The following is a 22,679-nucleotide window of genomic DNA, read 5'->3' on the forward strand; positions in this document are numbered from 1 at the left end:
ACCTGTTTCTCTGCGCAATTGTATACTTTTTTGCTCATCTTTATTAAGGTGACAATCATTTTGAACCGGACTGTATTTCACTATCAAAGCAAGCACATTGAGTTCTGCAAAGTCTCTCCAAGATGTTTATTTTCTCTCTCGCTCTCTCTCTCTCCCTCCCTCCTCTCGCTTGCTCTCTCTCTCTCTCTTTCTCTCTCATCTCTGCAGCGACTTAAACTCTCAGATTAATGAAACGAGCTTAATTAAGCCCAATAAGGAGACGGACGGACGGGGGAGGGGGGGGGTGGGGGGTTTCCACACACACACACAGCAGAAGAGGAGTTGTGATAGCCCCTGAACCTCTCTCCCTGCAGACTGACTGACTGAACCACCCATGTAGCCTTCTGAGAAAGCTCCTCTTGGAAAGTAGCTCACTTATATATATTTTTCATTGGTAGTGTAAAGCACCGTTTGGAGGGTTCGGAGAGTGGACCATCATCTATCTATAAGAGAGATACGCCTTGGACACGATACAGCATACAGAGCTCAGCAGCCCATCATCTCTATTAGTTCACGTGAGACAGTTAATTGATAGACACAGGTCAGGCATTAGTAGTCAATGATGAACATCCAATTCTCATCCTTACAGTGATTTTAGAGGCATAGTTTTAGGGCCCAGGTGTGCGTTAGAAAAATACTGTATTGATTGTCTTTACTGTATCCATGTTTGCATAATGTGTATCGGTACGTGTGGTGTACCCAGTGCTCCATGACAGAAGGGTCAGAGGGCCACCAGAGTTCTACTTCCTGTCAGCAGGAACAGCAGTCTGTCTATCCTCCATCACTCAGGCCCAAAATAACAGCACTGCTCTCACAGTAAAAGCAGGGAGTGGAGAAACAGCAGCAGGGGATTTTCTATAGTGTGTTTATGTTCGATATATGTGTATGTGTGTTTGACCCAGGCTTAAGTTTGTTCAAGCATCTGGTCGGTAGGCTCAGCTTTTGCTTGCTGCTTCGCGAGCAGGTCAGCAGTGTTTGGAAGTGGTGTATGTGTGTGTGTGTATTGGAGCTTGCACAGCATGCTAGGCTGCTGCTTATGTCTGTACCGGAGTTTAACCACAAACCCACAAACATACGGCGGGTGGCTGAGGAGAGAGACACTGCAGACACACACACACACACACGGCTGAGTAGAGAGAGACAGATCAGTGCAGAGCAGTGGCTCACCACTCACCAGCGTCGGAGGTCTAAAGACTGATTTTGAAAGTACTTATTGGTTTAGTCTGCTTTAATGTTGTTTATTTAGCTTTGAGTTGTGCTACAGAGATGTAAAGCAGTATGTGTATGTTTAATGCACTGTGTCCGCTCTGGAGACAGATGCATTGTTTTTGTAAGTCATTGAAGCTGTACTTGTTGAAGAATGGAGAGAGAGAGAGAGAAACAGATGGAGAGAGTGTGTGGACGAGAGGTAGGAGGAGTAGCTCCATGCTGTTTTTGTTTATTCCAGGAAGAGAGAGAGTGAAAAGAGAGAGATAGTATACAGAGGGCGAGACTAAGCTATGATTTGGAAGCCGGGCTAAAGAGACATACGGGGTGAAAACAGAATTATCGGCTCTGGTGTCTACTCTGCTCTATAGTGGGGAGTTAATCTAGACCAGAGAACAGGGGGAGGGAGGGAGAGTGAAATAGGGAGAGAGAGAGAGAGAGAAAGGGAAAGAAGGGAGAAAGCAGAAGCTGGCTGGGCTCTGACAGTGAAGAAAGAGAAAGTTGGAGAATCGGATGGAAAGGAAACCAAATAAAAAAAGCAACGAGAGAAGAGGAGGAGGAAAAACAAAATACTTGGAATTGGGTAAAAATACATAGCTGAGGAGACAGAGACAAGGAGACATATAGCGAGAGAAGCGGTTAGTATGAAGACAGGCAGAGGGGAGGGGGACTAAGTGAGATGGAGAGCTGAGAGAGAGGGAAGAGAAAAGGGAGGGGAGGGAGGTGTGATACTAGGTGGTAGAGGAGGAGAAGAGGAGGAGACAGGCTGGGTGGTGGATGGGGAAAAAGACAAAGGAAAGTGTGAATAAGCTAGGATCTCTCTCTCTATGCCTATGGTGGGGATAAAGAAACCAACAGATGCAGAGAGATAAGACAGCTAAGGTCTCTGGAGAGAGAGAGGGATGGAAGGGTCCTGGGTGGAGTGATACAGTGGGCTAGAGGGACCTGGGGATAGAGAGAGAGTGAGCTGGAGAGAGAGAAACAGAGTGATAGAATGACTGACAGAAAAAGAGGGAGGAGAGAGCTGGATGAGAGAGAGATAGGGAGGGAGGCCGGCTCACAGAGCGTACAGCACGCCTGGGTCTGAAAGAGAGAGGGAGGGAGGGGTGGGTGAAGGGGAGGTATTTAAACCGCGGAACAGGACAGCAAAGACTAGCTCTGAACTCCCACAGAGTGGAAGGAAGAGAGAAGAGAGAGAAAGAGAAAAGGCGGAACAGAGGAGAGAAACGGAGTGCTAGAGTACAGTCTGCTTATAACCAACCATACACACTCATATTTACACACACTGTTTTCAGAACCCAGAACCAGACTTTCTCTATCCAAGTCGACCAAGTGTGGACTCCAGCCCTCAAGCCATCTTACTGGAACTCTACCTGTGACTACCTTTCTCCACACACCACCACTCTCACTCCTCTTCTTCATCCCTCTCTCCCTCGTTCCGTCGTTTTTCAGGGCGATGGCATGGGCCTCTGTCTGGGGTGCCCTCGGCTGTGCCCTGCTGGCCCTGGTGTTGGGGACCGGTGTGGATTTGGGGAGCCCCCCAGCAGCAGGCTTCTACCCCCGCTTCAACCCCTTCTTCTTCCTGTGTATCCACCATGGGGAGCTGGAGGGGTCCGGGGTGGCTGAAGGAGGGGGAGAGGTGCTCCTCACCCTACAGATCGCTGGGAATCCCACTGCCTACACCCCCGGACAGGAGTACCAAGGTGAGTGCACTGACTGTGCATGTGCATTCTGAGGAGACTGCTTGTGTTGTGTTTGATTGTGTTTGATACATATTTTGCATCACTGATATCAACCATTATCTTTATTAATTAACGTAAGAGATAAACAACTATTTCCTATCTATGGTATATAATTAGAGTTGTTTTTAAGCCGATTTTTTTGGGCTCCAATTGCTAAAAAATGTGGGGCATGTCCCCATCACACAGATGGACTGAGAGGGATCACTTGGTGGTTGGCTCTATTTAGGTGGTAGTTGCCACAAGCTCTGTTATAGATACAGTGCCTTCAGAAAGAATTTACACCCCTTGACTTTTCCCACATTTTGCTGTGTCACAGCCTGAATATAACCTTTATTGCAATTCTATTTTGTGTCACTGATCTACACAAAATACCCTATAATGTCAAAGTGGAAATATGTTTTTAGAATTTTGTTTACAAATTAATAAAAAAATGTAAATCTGAAATGTCATGCGTAAATAAGTATTCAACTCTTTTATGGCAAGCCTAAATAGCTTCAGGAGTAAAAATGTGCCTAACTATTCAGATAATAAGTGTCATGGACTAACTCTGTGTGCAATAACGGTGTTTAACATGATTTTTGAATGACTATTCATCTCTGTACCCCACACATGTGTAAGGTCTCGCAGTCGAGCAGTGAATTGCAAACACAGATTCAACGACAACGACCATGGAGTTTTTCTAGTATCTTGAAAATAAGGGTAAAAAAACAGACATTGAATATCCCTTTGAGAATGGTGAAATTGTTAGTTACACTTTGGATGGTGTATCAATACACCCAGTCTCGACAAAGATGCAGGTGTCCTTCTTAACTCAGTTGGCGGTGAGGAAGGAAACCGCTAAGGGATTTCACCATGAGGCCAATGGTGATTTTAAACCAGTTACAGAGTTAAATGGCAGTGATAGGAGAACACTGAGGATGGATCAACAACATTGTCGTTATTCCACAACACTAACCTAAATTAGTGAAAAGAAGGAAGCCTGTACAGAATGAAAATATTCCAAGACATGGGTCCTGTTTGCAATAGGGCACTAAAGTAATTCTGCAAAAATGTGGCAAAGAATATGTATATATATTTTTTTATGCAAAGCACTACGTGCATGGTGGTGGCTGCATCATGTTATGGGTATGATTGTCATCGGGAAGGACTAGGGAGTTTTCTTAGGATTAAAAGAAAAGGAATAGAGTTCAGCACAGGCAAAGTCCTAGAGGAAAACCTGGTTCATTCTGCTTTCCAAAACAAACTGGGCGAAAAATTCACCTTTCAGGAGGACAATAACCTAAAACGCAAGCCCAATTATACACTGGACTTACTTACAAAGATGACATTGAATGTTCCTGAGTGGCCTAGTTACAGTTTTGGCATAAATCGGCTTGGAAATCTATGGCTTGCTTGAAAATGGCTGCCTAGCAATGATCAACAATCAACTTGACAGAGCTTGAAGAATTTTTTAAAGAATAATGGGCAAATAGTGTACAATCCAGGTGTGCAAAGCTCTTAGAGACTTACCCAGAAAGATACAACTTTAATCACTGCCAAAGGTGATTCTAATATGCATTGACTCAAAATGTTTCCCATCAATAGAATTCTTATAATTTGTTCACTTTGTGTAGATCGTTGACAAAAGATGACAATTATATGCATTTTAATCCCACTTTTTAACACAACAAAATGGTCAAAAAGTCAAGGGGTGTGAATACTTTCTGAAGGAACTGTATGTGTTGACTGACCATTTATTCTGAATCCTGTTGCTTTATTTGTCACCTTTGGTTGAATTTTATTTGTTGTTTTATTCATGGTAATTGAACAAAATATTTTGGGGATTTTTTAAAATTTATCCTTAAACATTATATACTAAATAGACTATTTCAGGTTGTTGTACCAGTATGTACTTCATGCTGTGTGTTTCTCAGTACCTGTTTAACAATGTTTGCTTTCACATTGTAGAGCTGTTGTGATGTGTGTGTTTGTGCGGGGCGGCGATGGATAAACTGACATTTATGTAACTGTAACAAGTATTGATGCTGAGTGAAGTAGTTGTTCTGTTCTGAGCTAGCTGCAACTCTGCTTGGTATTTCTGTTCTGTGTTGTGCGATCCGGCTGCCCCGTGCTCAATGTGTGTAGGTGGCGTTATATCCTCAGGATAAACTAACTAATGGAGAAAGAGATCACACATCGCTGAATGAGAGAGACCGAGAAGCGAGGGAGGGAAAGAAAGAGGGAAAGAGATGGAGCAAGAGAATAGAGCAGCTAGATCCACACTGACAGAAATAAGATGAAATAAGAGAAGAGAGAAAAAGAGAGAAAATGTATATAGTGATTTCACCTTTCCCACACCTGCACTCCGGTACGCTGTCTGCATGACACCTGTTCCGGCCAGGAAAACACACAGTGACCTTAGAACTGTGTGTCTCTGTGTGTGTCACAGGAAGCTGGTGAGGGGAGTATGGTTCATAATAATGTCTGGAATGGAGTGAATGGTGTGTTTGGAACTATTCCATTTATTCCGTTAGAGCCGTTACTACGATCCCGTCTTCCCCAATTAAGGTGGCACCAGTGTCACTCACACTGGCCAGAGTCCACTTAACCGGGAGAATGATGATCCAGAGAGAGAGCGAGAGAGAGCGAGAGAGAGCGAGAGAGAGCGAGAAAGAGAGGGATGGAGGGGGAGCGAGAGGGAGAGAGAAAGAACGAGAGAGAAAAACGAAGAGACATTCCTATACAGGACATGTTAGCTAGTCCATTAGTCCCAGACACTTAAATCTCTATCTCTGGATGTATTTATATTTTGTATACTGTTATCTCTCTTAGTTCTTCAACACACCAACGATAGAATACATATTTCCTAAGCGCAGAATGTTTTGTTAGTAAGACCAATGTTCTCGATAAGTTAGCTACGCACTTGTGTAACATTGTGCTGTAAAAAAAAACAACAACCTAGAATTTCGTATGGGTTAATATGCAGAAGTAGAAGAGAGCCATAGGTACGGAGAAGGAGAAAAGAAAAGGAGAGCAGAAGAAGAACAGGAGTAAGTAGCGTATATGAAAAGGGACGTTTATCCTGGGCGTGAAAATAACAGTGTAGCTCAGGCTGAGCCCTTCAGGGAAGCACCTTTAAACCAATGCCTGGGTTGTAAGAAGAGCGGGCAGCAGCGGGCGGAGAGAGAGAGAGATTTGAATAACTAGCATTAGCGGATGGATGGAAGGGGATAGAGTGGCAGAGAAAGTATTAACTAATTAGCATTAGAAAAGTGCTGCGGTTCAGGATAGGGAGGGAGGGAAGGGGGGGGGGGGGGGTGGAGGTTTAAATAAACTGAGGCTGTGGATGGATGGGATCGGAGTAGGGAGATTTGATGACAGTGATTTAAACAGACAGAGCTGGATTGAGCTGATCAGATATGGGGGTATGAGGACGGGGGTTGGTATGGGAAATTACTGGGTTTTAGTGCTGCTCTCACTTTTTTATTTCTATCCCATGTTTAGGCATATTATGACAGCTCATTGGGGGTAGAACTTGGATTTGGAGAGAGAGGGTAAGCCACGGAGATGGGAGGATAATGGGGAGTGAAATAGTGACAGGCTGGATAGCCCTTGTGCAATTAGGATCATTTGCGCACACACACACACGGTCCCCCCACCAGTCGCGCACACCAGTCTTCTGGTTCCATATAAGGAGACAAGGCACTAGAAGAGCAGAGGAGAGATACGTAGAAGATGATCACTAGTGAGGGAGATAAGGAAGGAGAGAGAGAAGGGAGAGAGAGAGAGAGAGAGAAAGAAAGGAAGATTGAGGTGGGGGGAGAAGGGGAAATAGAGAGAAAGTTAGAATGACGGAGAGAAACAGAAAGAGAGAGAGAGCAGGTGTATAGATAGCTGGCCGGGCAAGAGAGGGAGGGGGATGGGAGAGAAGGGGAGAGGAGGAAGAGGGGGGAAGTGGAAGCGTTGTGTTGATGGTTCTCCTTCTGGGATCTGTTTGTCTCAGTAAACAAGGACTTTTTTCTGCCTTGCATCATGTTATTTTGTTAAATTTGCTCTCTTCACTTTTGCCTTTTTAATGTTATCTCTTGATGCCAGTTTCTGAGCAAAAGAGGAAAGTTGGTTGTGTCTTCTAAAGCAGTGTGTGATCTAACATTTAACCATTAAGGGGGCTGCTGCATATGCTTTTGAGGAGAGGAGACATGAGAGATAGTGACCATGGTGATAGAGAGGGAGGCAGCGAGAGGGAGAAAGGGGGAGGGAGAGAAGGAGAGAGAGCGAGAGACAAGCAGTGTACTGTACCCCCACACATTCATTAATTACAGTAAATCCTTTAACCAGTCTAGTAGCACCATGTCCTATTGTAATGGCTGCTGTTAAGCGTTAGGTGTTCAGGTGTTCATTTAATGAATATGCTTCATCTGTTAATGCTCCACAGTCACGGGGGATGAACCTGCATGGCTGAAATTCAGAACAACAGGCCCTAATTGTTTTTCTGACCTGACCTCTCTATCTCTACTCTCACCTCATAAGATAAGGCCGTTTTTATAGACTAAGTGGCGTGATCGAGATACTGCTGAAGAAAAAGTGGAAAAAAAGAGTGAAAGAAACACAGAGAGAGAGAGAGGCTCAGTGAGCACAGCCTTGCCATTGAGAAGGGTAGACACAGGACAACCTGGCTCCCTGTAGAGGAAAGGCTGTGCAACCACTGCACAACAGCAGAACCTGAGACAGAGCTGCATTTCCTGACAAAATGTCAAAAATATAAAACAATTAGAGAATGTCATTTCCCCAAATTTGAAACCCTTAGTCAAGGTTTGACGACCTCTCTGATGAGAGTAGGCTACCCGTCCTGTTGGGGGAGGACGCAGAGAGCTGTGGGTTGGCAGCGCACTACATTGCTTCCTGCCATAAGATGAGAGACAGTGTCTGACAGACCAATCAACCTGCACATGTCCTCTACTCTATGCTTATTGTTATTGTTCAATGTATGGTTATTTTGACCCTTGGTTATTGTTGTTACTGTTGTCCCGTTGAAAATGTTAATTCTTATTATTTTCATATTGGAAATATCCAAAGTAAGCCTTGGCAATATGTACATTGTTACGTCATGCCAATAAAGAAAATTGGAGAAAGATAGAGAGAGACACAGACACGCACATTGGGGCCTGGCCCTCTTGGCCCACTCCCACTCCATCCAGGAAACAGCTCTTTATTTAAGACATCTTGAAGATACTTTTTTCTCTCTTTCTTTTCATAGCCATTTTTCACTGTGCTGAGTATTGTGCCTGTTGCACAGCTCCAAGTCACGTCCCCATCCAAGTCGTATTTTTCCACTGAAAGACAGCAGTGTCTTTGTGAGAGGGAGAGTGAGGATAAAGAATCCAGAGTTCTGTTTCTAAACATAGATAACAGAAAGCCAGGCAACGCTCAGATGGAGCAGAGTGCTGCTTCTCCTGCCTGTGTTGTAACTGTTTTAATCCTCTCTGACTCACACACACCAACCTGTTCATTCTCTCACCGAAGAACAACACCCACATTCAGGGAGGTAGAGGTGGAAGTGTTGGAGAGGTGGAAGTGTTGGAGAGGGGGATATAGGGGGAGAAAGAAAGTGGGAGAGAGGTAGAAAGAGGAATTGTAAAAGCATCCATTTGACACTAATTCCTTTTATGTTCCGTAATTATTTTGTATTGCACTGCTTTGTCGACATTGATCCATCACTTTCAAGTTCATTTGGAATTTGAGAGATCGAGAGGGGCAAAGGGAGAGGGACTATAGGCAGTCTATTGGTATTTCATGGTCATGCCAAAACAGCATATTGAATTCCAATTCGCAGGGTGATGGGAGGGCATCTTACTTAAGGCTGAATATTGTGAAAGAACAATGGAAAGGGATGGAAAAGGCAGGACGGTGGAGGGAATGGAACGGCAGAGTGGTGTCCTTGGGAAGTGAATAGGGATTCACTAGAAGAAGGGAGCTAGAGGGAGAGAGAGAAATGGAGAGAGAGAACGAGAAAGAGGGGAAATGGGGGATTGACTCTGTGCCATTGTGTGCGTGGTGGTAATTTATGCATTTTCACTTGGATTTGTGAGTCTTAGCTTTGTGATGTTTGTATTTCGGATCAAAGCTGGGATCTGTTTTATTGACTGCTCCAGTATTTTGAAGTGCTACTGTATTATTGCTTGGTCTTTGCTTTGTGTGCCTTTCCATTTGTACTGTACTGTAGGTGTAATGCATGTGTTTTGGAATCTAATCTGCGGGAGAGTGTGATTGTAGTGTTTGCATAGCTTAACAGTGTGTGTATTATCATTTGCATACATTCAAATGTATTTGTGAGTTCATTTGTGTGTGCGGGCATGGGGGTGGTTGGGTCAGAGTGGAGCACGGTGTGAGAGCCACTCACGCACACTCCCCTGCTGTGGCAGTCTGGCACAGGTACGCTGGCTCTCACAGACCATGCTCATAGTGTGTGTGTGTGCACTTATGTGTGTGCAACAGACCAGACTTCATTGTTCTTCTCCACTATAGAAATCCAAACAACGCTCAGCCACTCAATGGGAAGCAGCAGTGCATTGATTGCCAAATGACTGAACACTGTTTAGAGAGAGGGGGGAGAGGGGAGTGACAGACAGAGAGGAGGGGAGGGGGAGAAAGCGAGAGAGAGAGGGAGAGATGGAAAGGGGAGAGGGGGAGAGAGGATGGGTGGAAAGTGAGAGGAGGAGTAAGCGAGAGACATCGAGAGTCAGGAGAGAATGAGGGTAGAAAGCTATAGAGGGAGAGAGAGAAAAGCGAGAGCTGTTTAGCAAACCAGTCAACAACATCACGGGCCAAAATGGCCATTGCTAATCTGAAGATAGTAACATGCTTCTCCCTAATGGGCCCTTTCATATGTTAATAGTTGGAGAATCACAGAGAAACAATCAACACTTCAAGGAGATTTAGACCCTGTCGCCTAATGGTGACCTAGTGATAAATTCACCCTGCAAATAGCCTATACCGTCAACCTTCCACAATGATAGCATATCTGATTTGGAAATAGTGAATTACACTGTTATTTGGAGTCTGCTATTTGCGCAGTAGTGCATTATCTTGCCGAGGGGAACAACAAGCGACACGTCTTCATGAAGGTTACAAGATACCAGCCAGATACTACAACCTCAGATAGGATTGGAAGAGAGTTGGGGGCAGTTTCCTGAACACATATTATGCCTAGTCCTGGACAAAGAAGCACTGTAAATGGAGATTCACTGACCCATGATCTCTTCATTCGAAGGCGACCACAACAGCAACGTGTGAAACAGAGAGGGACATCTTTGAGACTGGAGACAGGCAGCGTGCCGTGTCTATTGTCTGATTCCTATACGTCAATATCCAGCTTATTAGCTGTCTTTTTACTGAATAAACAATGCTGTCAAACACACAGCAAGACACAGAGAGGTCAAAGGCGAGACACTTGACACACCTCCGACACTCTGACAGGTCAAGTGTCGGAGGAGACGCCGATGATGTCACGAAACGGGACAAGACGGATTACATTACTCAGACTGAAATCTTTCTCAATTAGTCCCCGACTTTCCCCGATTGCTTGCAAGTCATTATCTCCTTCTCAGCTGATTTTGAAGAGTCCCTGACCTCGAACATTCCTCTCCAATGCTTTTGGAGACGTCTAATGTCCCGCAGTAAGACTTGTCATTTTGGACGTCCAGCATGACTGATCAACGAGTGTGTGTGCTATTAAAGAAGCAGTGAAAGGGAAAACGCTGCCTTTGTCTAAACAGGGCGCCAGGAAGTCAGTCAGTGAACCGATGCACAAGGACAGGAGACTGGCCTAGTTTTCAGCCGCAGACGGTTCTGGCTAGTTTAGGGTTTAGGGAGGAGGGAGAAGGAAGGAGGCCTTAATGGGTTAATGGTTTAATAGAACTCTCTCCTGTGACACACATTCCTCTCGCTCGCTCGCTCGCTCTTTCTGTCTCTCTGTTTAATTCAATTCAAGGAGCTATATTGGCATGGGAAACATATGTTTGCATTGCTAAAGCAAGTGAAATGGATATACAAAAGTGAAATAAACAATAAAAAGTGAACAGTAAGTATTACACTCACAAAAGTTCCATAAGAATGAAGACATTTCAAATGTCATATTATGTCTATGTACAGTGTTGTAATGACGTGCAAATAGTTATAGTACAAAAGGGAAAATAAATAAACATAAACATGGGTTGTATTTACAATGGTGTTGGATCTTCAACACCCATTTCTTGTGCCAGCGGGTCACAAATATTGCTGCTGTGATTGTACACTGCGTTATTTCACCCTATAGACATGGGAGTTAATCAACATTTGGTTTTGAAATTCTTTGTGGGTCTGTGTAATCTGAGGGAAATATGTGTCTCTAATATGGTCATACATTTGGCAGGAGGTTAGGAAGTGCAGCTCAGTATCGTGGGCTGTGTGCACATAGCCTGTCTTCTCTTGAGAGCCAGGTCTGCCTTTGGTGGCCTTTCTCAATAGCAAAGCTATGCTCACTGAGTCTGTACATAGTCAATGTTTTCCTCAATGTTGAGTGTGTCACAGTGGTTAAGTATTATTTCACTGTGTACTCTCTGTTTAGGGCAAAATAGCATTCTTGTTTGCTCAGTTCTTTTGTGAATTATTTTCAATGTGTCAAGTAATTATCTTTTTGTTTTCTCATGATTTGGTTGGGTTTAATTGTGTTGCTGTCCTGGGGCTCTGTGGGGTCTGTTTGTGTTTGTGAAGAGAGCCCCAGGACCAGCTTGCTTATGGGACTCCTCTCCAGCTTCATCTCTCTGTAGGTGATGGCTTTGTTATGGAAGGTTTGGGAATCACTTCAAATCAAATCAAATTGTATTGGTCGCATACACATGGTTAGCAGATGTTAAGGCGAGTGTAGCGAAATGCTTGTGCTTCTTGTTCCGACCGTGCAGTAACATCTAACAAGTAATCTAACAATTTCACAACAACTACCTTAAACACAGAAGTGTAAAGGAATGAATAAGAATAGGTAAGTATAAATATATGGATGAGGGATGGCCGAACGGCATAGGCAAGATGCAGTAGATGGTACAGAGTACGTTATATACATATGAGATGAGTAATGTAGGGTATGTAAACATTATATAAAGTGGCATTGTTTAAGTGACTACTGATACATTTATTACATCCAATTATGAATTATTAAAGTGGCTAGAGATTGAGTCTGTATGTTGGCAGCAGCCACTCAATGTTAGTGATGCCTGATTAACAGTCTGATGGCCTTGAGGCTGAAAAACAGCTTCTATCGGTCCCAGCTTTGATGCACCTGTACTGACCTCACCTTCTGGATGATAGCGGGGTGAACAGGCAGTGTCTCGGGTGGTTGTTGTCCTTGATGATCTTTTTGGCCTTCCTGTGACATCGGGTGGTGTGGGTGTCCTGGAGGGCAGGTAGTTTGCCCCCGGTGATGTGTTGTGCAGACCTCATTACCCTCTGGAGAGCCTTACGGTTGTGGGCGGAGCAGTTGTCATACCAGGCGGTGATAGAGCCCGACAGGAAACTCTCGATTGTGCATTTGTAAAATTTTGTGTGTTTTTGGTGACAAGCCACATCCTGAGATGGAAGAGGTGCTGTAGCGCCTTTTCCACCACGCTGTCTGTGTGGGTGGACCAATTCAGTTTGTCCGTGATGTATATGCCGAGGAACTTAACTGTCCACCTTCTCCACTACTGTACCGTCTGTGGATAGGGGGGTGCTCCCTCTGCTGTTTCCTGAAGTCCACAATCATCTCCTTTGTTTTGTTGACGTTGAGTGTGAGGTTATTTTCCTGACACCACACTCCGAGGGCCCTCACCTCCTCCCTGTAGGCTGTCTCATCGTTGTTGGTAATCAAGCCTACCACTGTAGTGTTGTCTGCAAAGTTGATGATTGAGTAGGAGGCGTGCATGGTGTTAAATGCAGAGCTGTAATCTGCAACCACCTTTTAGGTGGTCGTAGAATTTAACATCTCTTTTCTAGATTTTGATAATTAGCGGGTATTGGCATAATTCTGCTATGCATGAATTATTTGATGTTTTACGTTGTACACGTAGGATTTTTTTGCAGAATTCTGCATGCATTCTAAATTGGGTGGTTGTCCTATTTTGTGAATTCTTGGTTGGTGAGCGGGCCACAGACCTCACAACTATAAAGGGCAATGGGTTCTGCAACTGATTCAAGTATTGTTTTTGCCAGATCCTAATTGGTATGTCAACATTTTATGTTCCTTTGGTGGCGTGGAAGGCCCTTCTTGCCTTATCTCTCAGATCGTTCACAGCTTTGTGGAAGTTACCTGTGGTGCTGATGTTTAGGCCAAGGTATGTATAGCTTTTTATGTGCTCTACGACAACGGTGTCTAGATTGAATTTGTATTTGTGGTCTGGACCTTTCTTGGAACACCATTATTTTTGTCTTACTGAGATTTACTGTCAGTGCCCAGGTCTGGCAGAATCTGTGCAGGAGATCTAAGTGCTGCTGTAGGACCTCCTTGGTTGGGGACACAAGCACCAGATCATCAGCAAGCAGTAGACATTTGACTTCAGATTCTAGTAGGGTGAGGCTGAGTGCTGCAGACGGTTCTAGTGTCTTCGCCAATTCGTTGATATATATATTGAAGATGGTGGGGCTTAAGCTGCATCCCTGTCTCACTCCACAGCCCTGTGGAAAGAAATGCGTGTGTTTTTTGACAATTTTATCTGCACACATGGATATAATTGTACATGGATTTTATAATGTTGTATGTTTTTCCCCGAACACCACTTTACATCAATTGGTATACCAGATCCTCATACCAAGTTGAATTCAAAGCTTTTTTGAGGTCAACACAGCATGAGAATACATTTTCTCAGTACATTTTTTTTACTGAGGAAATGTACAAGTCTGCTGTTAATGACAATGCAGAGGATTTTCCCAAGGTTGCTGTCGAAGCATATCCCACGGTAGTTATTGGGGTGAAATTTGTCTCCACTTTTGTGGATTTATCAGTCGTTGGTTCCAAATATTGGGGAAGAAGCCAGAGCTGAGGATTATGTTAATTAAGGAGTTTAAGTATAGCCAATTGGAATTTGTGGTCTGTATATTTGATCATTTAATTTAGGAAACCATCAACACCACAGGCCTTTTTGTGTTGGAGGGCTTGTATTTTGTCCTGTAGTTCATTCAATGTAATTGAACATCCAATGGGTTCTGGTAGTCTTTAACAGTTGATTCTAAGACTTGTATTTGATCATATACAGTATTTGTTTTTGTTCTTTGTTCTTTGTTATAGAGCCAAAAAGATTGGACAAGTGGTTTATCCACACCTCTCCGTTTGGATAGATAACTCTTCGTGTTGTTTGTTGAGTGTGTTCCAGTTTTCCCAGAAGTGGTTGGATTCTGTGGATTGAGCTGTTTTCTGATGTGCTGTTCCTTCTTTTCCCGTATTTCTGTATTGTTTTAGTGATTCACCATAGTGAAGGCGTAGGCTCAGGTTTTCTGTCTCTGTTTTTGGTTGGATAAGTTTCTAAATTTCTTTCTAAGGTTTTTGCATTCTTCATCAAACCATTTGTCATTATTGTACATTTTCTTAGGTTGTCTGCTTAACATTTTTAGATTTGATAGGGAAGCTGAGAGGTCAAATGTACTGTTTTGGTTTTCTACTTCCAATTGTACACCTTCACTATTACAGTGAAACTTTTTTGCGTTTACTGATAGGGATGTCAGTGGGCTGACTGTGACCGCTCTGAGAGACTCTGGGTTGAGGTCAGTGATAAAGTACTACAGTACTACTGCCAAGGGATGATCTGTTGGTGTACCTACCATAAGAGTCCCCTCGAATCCTACCATTGACTATGCACAGACCCAGTGTGCGACGGAGTTGCAGGAGTTGTGACCTGTTTTTGTTTGATGTTTTGTCATAGTTGTGTCTAGGGGTCTCTCTCTCTCAACATACTGATAACATCAGCACATTTTAAGAGGTTGTGCTAGACTCACTCCATCCGGTCATCTATCTTCCCGCCTATCTTTTAAGCCTCCCTTCCTCCCTCCCACTGCTTTGTCTCAGTAGATTGCACTGTGTGGCTAGAGAAGTGTGTCAAGTGTAGCACTGTTTTGTCTTTGTGTGTGTGTGTGTGTGTGTGTGTGTGTGTGTGTGTGTGTGTGTGTGTGTGTGTGTGTGTGTGTGTGTGTGTGTGTGTGTGTGTGTGTGTGTGTGTGTGTGTGTGTGTGTGTGTGTGTGTGTGTGTGTGTGTGTGTGTGTGTGTGTGTGTGTGTGTGTGTGAGTGAGAGAGAGAGAGATGTTCATGCTTGCTTACAGACATAAAGATGTGTTCCCCTTTCTGTCTGTGTCATTATACCATCAAGGAGACGTTGAATGATGGACCTTTTATTCACTGACTGGTGAGCATTATATTCATCCATATAGCTTCCTCTTTCTGAAGAGCAGATGGGTGAGAAAGTATTTTTCTTCAGACCATGCTTTGATGACAGCAGAACATGAATGTGTGCCATTCTGCCTGTCTAACAAAAGCATTTGATGCCTCCAAGGCGCCTCTAAGGCCATTAAGTGACAATGACATTGCGTCGTGTCTAAGAACACCCCTTAGCCGTGTGTGTATGGGAGGACTGTGTCATTGTGCCACTGATGTCAATGGCAACATGTTAGCTTAGCACACAGATCTAGTGGTGCGCCGGGGCCAGCTGTGCATTCAGCTGGGATTTCTTCACACGGGGTGCAGGATTTTTTTGTTGCCTGATTTAGATATGTTTCTGCTTATAATTTCAGAGATTTTGGTAGGCTATTTGATGGTCAACTTGTCTATAATAAGATTCATGCAGCTTCTCATTATATGTTGCCCTAGAATACTAACTAAATCATTGCTCACCTGAATAATGTCGTACATTGATAGAATGAATGCTTCAATCTAGTTGACATTGATAAAGTTCTCTGCCATCCCTGCTTCTTTCTAGCAGCAAAGACGTTTAGGAACCGGGGATAAAATGCAAGATTTTCTGTGCAAAATGTTCAAATGCAAGGTAATAGAAAGCTGTGAAAATGACCCAACAAGATTTCAGTTCGGCTTGGACGCATATTTTATTTGGCTAAAATACTATCAGCTGTTATGATGCTGATAAAGACAGCACCTCTACAGACGGTATCTAACTGCGCATTCGCATTCTCTCAAGGGGGCTGTCGAGTAGCGCAGCGGTCTAAGTCACTGCATCTCACTGCTAGAGGCATCACTAAAGACCCTGGTTTGATTCCAGGCTGTATCACAACCTGCCATGATTAGGAGTCCCATAGGGCGCTGCACAATTGGCCCAGTGTCGTCGGGGTTAGGGTTTGGCCAGGGTAGGCCGTCATTGTAAATAAGAATTTGTTCTTAACTTCTTCAGGCTGCAAGCCCGACATCGGGATCAATATGACAACAGCCTGTCCAAGTGCAGAGCGCGAAATTCAAAATCTATTTTTGTAAAATATTTAACTTTCACACATTAACAAGTCCAATACAGCATTTGAAAGATAAACATCTTGTCAATCCAGCCAACATGTCCGATTTTTTAAATGTTTTACAGAGAAAACACCACATATATTTATGTTAGGTCACCACCAAATAAAAAAAGACAGAAAGACATTTTTCACAGCACAAGTAGGCTGCATTTAGCATGCACAAGCCAACCTAACTAACCTAGAACCAACCTAAATAACCTAGAAAAAACTACCTCAGATGACAGTCCTATAACATGTTACACAATAAATCTATGTTTTGTTCAAAAAAAATGCATATTTTAGCTATAAATCAGTTTTACATTACTGCTACCATCATAGTTACAGTAAGAAATCGCACGGGAGTAGCCAGAGAAAATACAGACACCAACGTCAACTACCTTATTACACTTCAGAAAACATTTCAGAGAAATATATGGTGGATAGCTAATGAAAGAGAAAGATCTTGTGAATACAGACAATATTTCAGATTCTTTAAATGTTTTACAGCGAAAACACCACATATATTCATGTTAGCTCACCACCAAATACAAAAAGAGAGACATATTTTTCACAGCACCGGTAGCATGCAGCTAGCATGCAGCTAGCATGCAAAGCCAACCTAACTAACCTAGAACTAACCTAAATAACCTAGAAAAAACTCCCTCAGATGACAGTCCTATAACATGTTACACAATAAATCTATGTTTTGTTCAAAAAAAATGCATATTTTAGCTATAAATCAGTTTTACATTACTGCTACCATCATAGCTACAGTAAGAAATCGCACGGCAGTAGCCAGAGAAAACAGACACCAACGTCTACTTCTAATTTCACATCAGAAAAGATTTCAGAAAAATATATGGTGGATAGCTAATGAAAGAGAAAGATCTTGTGAATACAGACAATATTTCCGATTTCTGAAGTGTTTTACAGCGAAAACACAATATATCGTTATATTAGCTTACTACAATAGCTAGCACACAGCAGCATTGATTCTAGTCAAACGCTAGCGATAGCACAGTTCGACAGATATATGAAAAAGCATCCCAAATTGGGTCCTTATCTTTGTTGATTTTCCATCAGAATGTTCTCCAAAGGGTCCTTTGTTCAGAACCGTGTTCATTTGGACCTAGAACGAACGATGTCCCTGTTGAATTAGCATGACACACTGGCCATGCCATGCTAACCTCTCCGTCTTGACAAAATTCTTGCGTCGCATCACGTCTAAAGTCCAGAATAAATTTCAATAATATAATTAAAGTATATTGAAAAAACATACTTTAGGATGATTTTGTGACATGTATCAAAGAAAATCGAAGCTGGAGGTCATATTCACCTATAACGAGTGTTTTCCAGGAGCGCGGTCCAGTTCCTACTTCGCGCCCAGAAAAAATTATAAAGTGCGCACTTATCACTCAAAGAGGTTCCTTTCAGTCCCTGACAGAGATAATCAAGTCCTTTTTTCTCTCACTTCCGCATGACAACCAGGGGAAGATGTGTGACGTGTTTGTACAGTCCCAAGTGCCAAGGCCTTTTATAGAGAGTATCTTGAAGAGAGACATAGCTTCTTGGAAAATTCACTTTTTCCAGAAAATGGGCTGTAAAAAGAGTTATGTTTCACTTAGAGAAATAATTAAACCTGTTTTAGAAACTAGAAGGTGTTTTATATCCAAAGGTAATAAATAATATGCATATTGTACGAGCAAGAATTGAGTACGAGGCCGTTTGAAATGGGCACCTTTTTTCTGGCTACTCAATAATTTCCCTTGCAGCCATAAGAGGTTAAACTGACTTGCCTAGTTAAATAAAGGTTAAATAAGAATATGCTGAAAGAAATCATGTTTTTCCACTCTTGTTCCCGAGTAAAAATTTTGCCTACATTTGGTGTATAATTTTACTGCAAGAAATGCTTAATTTTGCAGGGGATAAAGCTGCAATATGTTTGTAGCTTTTTGGGCAACCTGACCAAATTCAAGTAGAAATGGGAGTTGTAGATCTGTCATTCTCATTGAAAGCAAGTCTAAGAAGCAGTAGATCTGTTCTATGTGCATTGCTTCTATGCTTCAAGTTCTTAAGTTTCCCTTTGCCTCTTTTACTTTCGATTTTGCACACCAGCTTCAAACAGTTGAAAATACACAATTTTGGGTTATTGAAAATATATTTCACAGCGGTTTAGATGGTACAATGATTCTTTACACTATAGACAGATTTTTTTTGTCACTTGAACAAAAATTAGGCAAGCTTTTAGAATTTTAGCAACCAAGAAATAAGGAGGGATTTCTGCATATTGCACCTTTAATATTAAGGCTATGTGAGAGGTTATAGACCTACAGTCAGTGTCCAGATTTCAGTTCCCATTTTACCCATCTGAACAGTAGGCTATTTGAGGTCCCAATCTTGTGACTGTTGAATTTGAATAGCGCCTCACAATCATCACACGCAACATTCACTGCTATCCTCCTCTTTTACCACTTCACTAAATCATTCCCAAACATGATTTGTCTGGCTCTCCCTTCGCATTATTTTAAAATCTCAATTTCACAGCTTTTCTCTTATTGCATTAAACTCTGACATTGTCCCTTTTGTCTCCATGGATTGACGTTAACTTTTTCTGCCTGTTCCCAAAAGTGTTTGGCGATTGGCGTGTAGGATATTTGGCGGGAGTACAGTAAGGCCCTAAACATTAGGCTTACGCACTAATGGCAGATAATTAAAGAAAAAACTCAATTTAGCCTATTAATATAAACTATAGATAAGAATTATACATTTATTCAACCACCCACCCGCCCTTCATCCAAACACTATTTCATTACCCTACCCCCCCCCCCCCCCCCCCCCGGATAGAGCTGCGGGGACTGCGGGTTATGAGTCAACACGCACATCACTACACAGATCTTTAGTCATAATATAACCTTTTTGGGATCAGACAGTGATAGTAGGTGGTTGTCTGTGTGATGTGTCACTGCTGTGACTCCACAGTGATGGCATGATTCTGTCGCATCTGGGCACAGTGACATTGTTATCCCGCATTCTTTATGTGTGTGTTCTGTGCCAGTCTTATCTGGGAAGCCAATGTTGGAACTCTTGACTTTTTTATTCATTATTTCCTCCCCCTTTCTTTTGACGGCCAACACCAGAGAGCTCTTAATGAGGTAATTGTTGAGTTGTGTTTTCACTTTAGCAAGCTGGGCAGGCATCATTGCAGGCATGGCAGGTGGGTGGGCGTAATGGTTCTCAGGATGTTGGAACCGGGCTTCAGTGCCTCTGTGCTGATAACTCGAGCACTGTCTTTCCTAACCTCTTACCCCGACTTTTAGAAGCAAAAACATTTGCTTTGTACTCAACTATTGTTCAATATTAAGAAGTACATTTCCATACTTTCTGTATTCTCTTCTGTAGCCTTCTGTAAATATTTCCCCATGGTTCTCATGTCTCCAAGCACACTCACAAGTTCACAACAGAGACCCTGAGCCTGAGGGTATGACCATAAAAAACCTCAACAACACTCGAGCTTCACTCACAGTGTAACTCCATCAGAGAGACACACATGGGGAAACATCCCTCTCCTCTCTGAAACTTAATTAAAATATTAGCATTCAGCATTATTTTCCTCCTTTTTTCCTTCTCTTTTTTCCAAGACTTTTTGAAGTCTTGTTCCAGCTTACAAACACAAGGTTGTAAACAGAAGTGGCACACCCAAAATAAGTAGAGCGAACACCCAGATATAATGTACGTCTGTATATGCCATTAGGATCTCTGTGGGGATAAATAGTACAGTCATGCTAATATCTATGAGTGTATCCCAGCAGCACACTCTAGCTCAGAACAATGGCCCACTGTTCATCTTTCATCCAGAGAATAGTTAACCTCTTGCTTTTGAGAAGGGATGGGCCCCCTCCTCTTTTTTCCCTTTTTTGTTGTTACTCCTGTTGACCCGTGCTCTCTGATTGGCTCAAAGTCAAGTTTTTGGCCACTAACAAGCATAGCGATTCTACAAGTAGAAACGTCAGGTTCATCGCTACCGGGTCAGCACGCAGCAGGCACCGCTTTTGTTCTACCAAGAGAAGGAACGCCCTCCTACTGTGATAAGTACCTATCTACAGTCTATCGGCAGTGAGCTTCTCAGTGTGTTTCATGCTTTAGGGGTTTCCTAGCCTCTGTCTGCTGATCCGCGTGCCCGTTTTGCTGTTGATAGCCTCCTTTCTTGCTCAGAATCAGAATTGCACTGCTGTTCGAAGTAGTAGTCTGTCAATACCTCCACCGTCCTCCATTCTCCACATGCTCTGGTCCCCGCTCCTCCTCCTCCTCCTATTCTTGGCTCTCAATTGAGAAGTCTGTAATCCCAGCCTGGGGGCAGTGTGTCGTCTGTGCTGATAGCATTCAGCAGCATTCAGCAGGCCATGTAGCGCTCCAAGTCCCAGTCCCAGTCCCATGGCCCGACTACAGAGGAGATGGCGTAAAGGCGGCTGTGGCTCGGCACGGCGTGGCTGGAGGCTGAGGCCACATACAGCCTGAGCCCCTGTTTCCCCGTACTCCCCCCAGCTCAGTAGCCCCTCAGAACCCCAAACAGCCTCAGCCACCCAGTTCCCCCATCCACTTCAAACGGCCAGGCCTGCTGCAGCACAGAGAGAGCGGGCCTGGCAAGAGGAGATTACACACCACATGCCTGGCCTGCCTGGGAAACAGCCCTGCTATACAGTACCTCAGTACCCCCTTCCTTCCCTTCTCTAGAAACAAACTAGCTAATCCATGTACTACAAACGCCACCAACCCAATGATATACAAGGAAATGGAGAGAGGGGAGTGCAGTACACCTATACAAATGCTTTTGCAAAGAAGAGCTGATTGGTGCCATTTTTATTATAGTGATGACAATCTACCTACCCCCCACAACTATACAAGAGGAGTTCCTCAGTACCAACCTCCCCAATCTTCGAAACAAGCAGATCATCGTTCTGCAGTAGAACATGCCACCAACCTACCTTCCCCCAATGCTCTCTAAGGAGAGGAGTATAAACAGTACAAAATGCCACCAACCAACACCTAACTAAATGACCCCTCCTCATCCTCATCTCTACCACACCTCATCCACAATAGCATCCCCTGGCCCTTGCAGCCTTATCCCCCTTCCTATCCCGTCCCACACTTCCCCCATCGAGGCTCTGACTCATGCAAAAATCCAGAGAGGCGCTACCACGCCTGAAGATGATGAGGATGATGAAGATCAGAAGAGCTTTGTTGCCAACCTTTTATTGTTTTGCTTTGGAGCATCCATCTTTGTCCCAGTTCACACGCATGTCTATGAAAAGAGAAAGTGAATGAACGAGTGTCTGTTTTCATTTCTGTTGGAAAAAACGTCTGATTCTGTCTTCCGGAGGTGACAATTCAGTGGAGATGGCGTAACGGCGGCTCTGGTTCGGCCGCATGGAACCTCGGTCTCACACATAGCTGGTTCAGCTGTTTGATGGTAGCCCCTGTAACAGCTGTACCTCCAAACACACTTAGTGTGAGAACGACGGAGATGTCACCCTACTGGGCTCTAATTCTCTGGAAGCTGCAGAACCCACACCATGGCCAGATCACCATTGGCCTCTCCTCTCCAAACCAAGTCAAGCCAGACTGACAAAAAAACATTCTCTGTCGTCTCTGTTATCTCTGTCACCTTAGCTTTGGTACTGGTGCTGTACTCTACCTCACTGGGACTAACAGGGACAGATCTTCTGTCACCTTGCCTCCACTGGGACTAAGTAGGGAAATGAGGCTGGCTCCCTTCTCACACATCAGCAATTATCACCGTTTTTTTCCCTTACAAGCTACTGTTGATTTAAAAATTACACAGGTTATTTTTTAGGTCAAGATATGTGATAACGGGCATACTTATGTGAAGCTGTGACATTGAGGATAAGACACCTGTGAAAGAGTCGATAATTGTCCATTTACAAACCCCTTCCGCCCCCAGACACAGGCCAACATTAAAAGACACAGGATCAACCGAGTAATAGCCCTACATCTCTGTCTGATTAACTCGAGTAACATGTCTCCATCATCTCTGTTTGATTGGCTCAAGTAATAGGCCTAAATCATATTTGTCTGATTAACTCGAGTAATATGTCTACATCATCTCTGTCTGATTGGCTCAAGTATTAGGCCTAAATCATATTTGTCTGATTAACTCGAGTAATATGTCTACATCATCTCTGTCTGATTGACTCGAGCAATAG

The 22,679-nt window shown here is 43.4% G+C and overlaps 1 protein-coding gene across 2 annotated transcripts in view; it reads left to right on the forward strand.

Annotated features, from left to right (window-relative positions):
* The first annotated feature begins 1,488 nt into the window (after nucleotides 1-1,488).
* Nucleotides 1,489-22,679, forward strand: part of LOC139540428 (reelin-like) — a 261,766-nt gene continuing 240,575 nt past the window's right edge. For both annotated transcript variants that reach the window (XM_071344234.1, XM_071344235.1), the window contains exon 1: nucleotides 1,489-2,948. In XM_071344234.1, the coding sequence (XP_071200335.1) occupies nucleotides 2,702-2,948 (247 nt within the window). In that variant the 5' untranslated portion in view covers nucleotides 1,489-2,701. The remainder of the gene's footprint in view (nucleotides 2,949-22,679) is intronic.

The sequence above is a fragment of the Salvelinus alpinus genome, chromosome 15 (assembly GCF_045679555.1).
Source record: "Salvelinus alpinus chromosome 15, SLU_Salpinus.1, whole genome shotgun sequence".
Classification (NCBI taxonomy): Eukaryota; Metazoa; Chordata; class Actinopteri; order Salmoniformes; family Salmonidae; genus Salvelinus; species Salvelinus alpinus.